The sequence below is a fragment of the Chanodichthys erythropterus genome, chromosome 1 (genome assembly GCF_024489055.1).
Source record: "Chanodichthys erythropterus isolate Z2021 chromosome 1, ASM2448905v1, whole genome shotgun sequence".
Classification (NCBI taxonomy): domain Eukaryota; kingdom Metazoa; phylum Chordata; class Actinopteri; order Cypriniformes; family Xenocyprididae; genus Chanodichthys; species Chanodichthys erythropterus.
In genome coordinates this window covers 1937194-1940644 of record NC_090221.1, presented here as the reverse complement: position 1 = coordinate 1940644, position 3451 = coordinate 1937194, and the positions used below count along the sequence as shown (strand labels likewise).

Here is a 3451-nt window from a genome sequence, read left to right as displayed (position 1 = left end):
GACTTAATCTACAGCTGTTTAGTTCTCGATAACAGTCTATAATGTTCTCATTATTATGCATGTTTTGTGCATTCGTCTGTAACTGAATGACAGGCACAGAACAACCTTCAATGAGTTCAGCTCGTTGTTATTCTTTGTACCTTGCGATAAATGTGTATATATGTGTCTGTGGAAATACTATTTCTGTAAGCTATAGACTACTGGTGTGATGATACATGTGTTAGCTTACCTGTTCTGACTAGATATTAGTCCTCAGACACATTTATACAGGTTTATTTCAGTTGTTACAGGCAGTGATGTACTTAATGATAACAACTAATAAAAGAGTTTTAAAACATCACAAGGTACAAATAAGGAAGATAACAACGAGCTGAGCTCATTGAAGGTTGTTCTGCTTCGTGCATGTCTGGGAAACTCATGAATATTCATGTAAGCAGGAGGTCGTTTTGCTCTGCAGCGAGCACTACTTGAGTTCAGAGGAGGATACAGTACTGATATAAATAGGCGGATCATTTCATCACTGATCATATTGTCAGTTTTAGTGAGTTCACTCTCAAGTCAGGAACAATGTTTGCACGTGGAGTCATCGTCCTTCTCTGTGTCCTAGGTGAGTAATATCATGATTTCATTCACTAAAACTGATATTAGGATCATTTGTCATGTGAGAACCTGCGATATACACTGATACTGATAGTTTTGCTTCATAATGAAGAGTTTCATTGGTTCAATAAAGTCTTAATTCACTTTTGCTAAAGTAGGACAAATGAAAAATGTGTAAGATTTAAATCAAATTCAGACATTTTTAAGTTTTATTTAAGGGATGGTTAACTGAAAAATGACTGAAATGTTGTTTTTGTCCAAAAAACAATAACTTTAATACTTTTTTTTCCTTCTTGACACAAACAGTGGCCATGTCTTATGGAGAGAGAGAGGTGAGTAAATATATACTGTAGAATTATTTCCCTCAATGTTCAAATAACTCAATATTGTTTTGTTTTTTGTTTGTTTTTATGTGACCAGCCTAACTGCGAGCTTTACCCATCTAACGCATGCACAAGGGAGTATGCACCCGTGTGTGGATCTGATGGAAAAACATACAGCAATGAATGCACGCTGTGTGTTGCCATCAGGTGAGTTTAAATCAAAGTACTGCAGGTTTAAAATCAGTTTAGAGTCACTTTTAAACTTCACTTTAATCTCTCTCTTTTTTTAGGGAATCAGGAACTGAAATCTCTATTGTGAACGAAGGCAGATGCGATGAAGATGTGCAGGAGTGACAGGAATGGCAGCATAATTCAGCTTGACAGACCTTTAGTCAGCATTATTGTGTCTCATTCATTATAATCTGAATGTGTAACGGATTAATCCTTGAATAAATACTGCATATTGAAGCTGTTCTGTTTTCTTCCTCGAATCTTGGAAAGATGAGATAAAATAGGTGAAGATTTACTTTGAAGGATTCACACGGATCATATCTAGAGAGCAGAATCATATATGGCATATTACAGTTTTTTTCAATTGCTAACAAGTGTTTATCAATACTTAAAGTACTTTTTTCTAATCTCTTAACACAGCAACACACCTACATCACGCAATTAGCCAAATAGCTAATTTTCTGCTCATAATCATATTTTGTTAAATAAACACAAACTCTACATTTCAAAACGCTGAAAACCTTTTTCTACACATACTAACTCTATCAAAACACATTCAAAATCGAGTCGTTCTGTCAAACACTAGCACTAGTTTTCTATCCAACATGAACATATAGTCAATCAAAGCAATGACTGTCAAAATACTAACAGTTGATGGCATTATGAAAACTGCATTACTGTCATGTTTCAGTTCTACCTGCAGAAAATATGAATTTCATAGTTCAGTTTCGTTTCACTGCAGTAAAAGTATAATGCATGTAAGCCTTTTACATGTTTGGTTGAGTGTTGAATGTGTGTTGAACAGAAGAGAGTCATTATTTTATAGAATGTGCAGAAGAAAAAGAGAAGAAGAAGAAGAAAGTAACAGAATTGCTCAGGGCAGCTACTGGTCAGATGAGTCCCCTATGATGAACTACAGTGTCCCTCTTGGTTAAAATCTCTTTCTGGGGGTGTGTGGTGTTGATGGAGCTCTCATGAGGGTGGGATGGTGTCCACTTGGTAGCTAGTGCCCTGTGCAGACCACATATTGTGTAAATATGGAACAATGGTCGTGGAATCATTGTGGTATAAAGCTTTTACTGAAACGAAAACATGAAATTGCTGCCATTGATCAACAACAAATCCAACATACATGGCCTTTGGTTATTATGGAAGCTTTTTTTCCACCACAGAATAAAAAAGCATAAATAAGGTAATTGTGACTTTTTATCAAAAATATTTTTTATTTTGCAATTGTGAGTTTATATCTCACAATTCTGACTTTTATTATTCTCAGAATTGTGAGATAAAAAGTCACAATTACCTTTTTTTATTTTCTATTTACGGCAGAAATAAGCTTTCATAGGTTCATCATGTGTAAGGGGGAAAACCATAGAGATGCTCAATCCAGCACACGTTCTTCCTCCTCTCCTCTTCTCTCCTCTCCTCTCCTCTCCTCTCCTCTCCTCTCCTCTCCTCTCCTCTACCTCTTCTTCACACTTGTCCTGATCCAACTTCTCCTCTCCTCCATCAATTCCTCTCCCTCACCCAGATATTATTTTCTCTCTGCTCCTCTGTGCTGTTCTTCACACACACTGAACAAATCCGATTCAAAGAGTCTTATTTTACTGAGACTAGAATCAAATATTTAAATGATCTGCTAATTAAAAATACTTATCATTTGTTTCAGTATGTGTTATATGTATATTTTCAATAATTTTGAGCTGCTGTTGTTGCAGAAGTATAGGTTTTATCCTATATTTAATGATTGGAACATTAGGTCTTCATTTCTGACATGCTGTGTTTAAGCATTTGCAAATAAGATGAGAAAGATCCATGATTTTGGTATGAGGTAAGCTTATATGAAAAGAAAATGTAAGCATTTTAGAAACATGTTAATTGACTGCATTTTGTGTGAAAACAACATGGATTGTGTTAATAGTATGGCCACAACAGACAGATGTTTTGCTAAATGTGTTTAGAGTTTTGAAAATGTGACTAAAGATTGGACAAAAGTATGTTAGCAATTAAAAAAATTGTAATAACGTTTTGCGTCTGCTGACACTGAAATGAATATGGATACCTGCTTACCTTATTTGTTTTTGACTTGGTTAAATATCCACATTTTTCATGGTATCATTTGCAGGTGTAGCCGGCAGGATGATTACAACTATTGAGGGCGTGGCCAGGTAGGCAATTATTGGGTTTTCAAGCAGGCACCTAGAAGGGTACCTAGAGATGGGGTCCGATCTTTTTGTGTGGAAGCGCGTTGCCTCGTAGTGGTGTTTGTGCACAGATATGGTCTGAATGAGCAGGTA

General features: G+C 35.9%; 1 protein-coding gene across 1 annotated transcript; it reads left to right on the top strand.

Annotated features, from left to right (window-relative positions):
- Positions 1 to 489: 489 nt before the first annotated feature.
- On the top strand, positions 490 to 1405 carry LOC137002619 (ovomucoid-like). Its single transcript, XM_067362420.1, has 4 exons — positions 490 to 607; positions 907 to 932; positions 1021 to 1130; positions 1214 to 1405. The coding sequence occupies exons 1-4, from the start codon at positions 568 to 570 to the stop codon at positions 1275 to 1277; spliced, it is 240 nt and encodes a 79-aa protein (XP_067218521.1). The 5' UTR covers positions 490 to 567; the 3' UTR covers positions 1278 to 1405.
- Positions 1406 to 3451: the final 2046 nt, after the last annotated feature.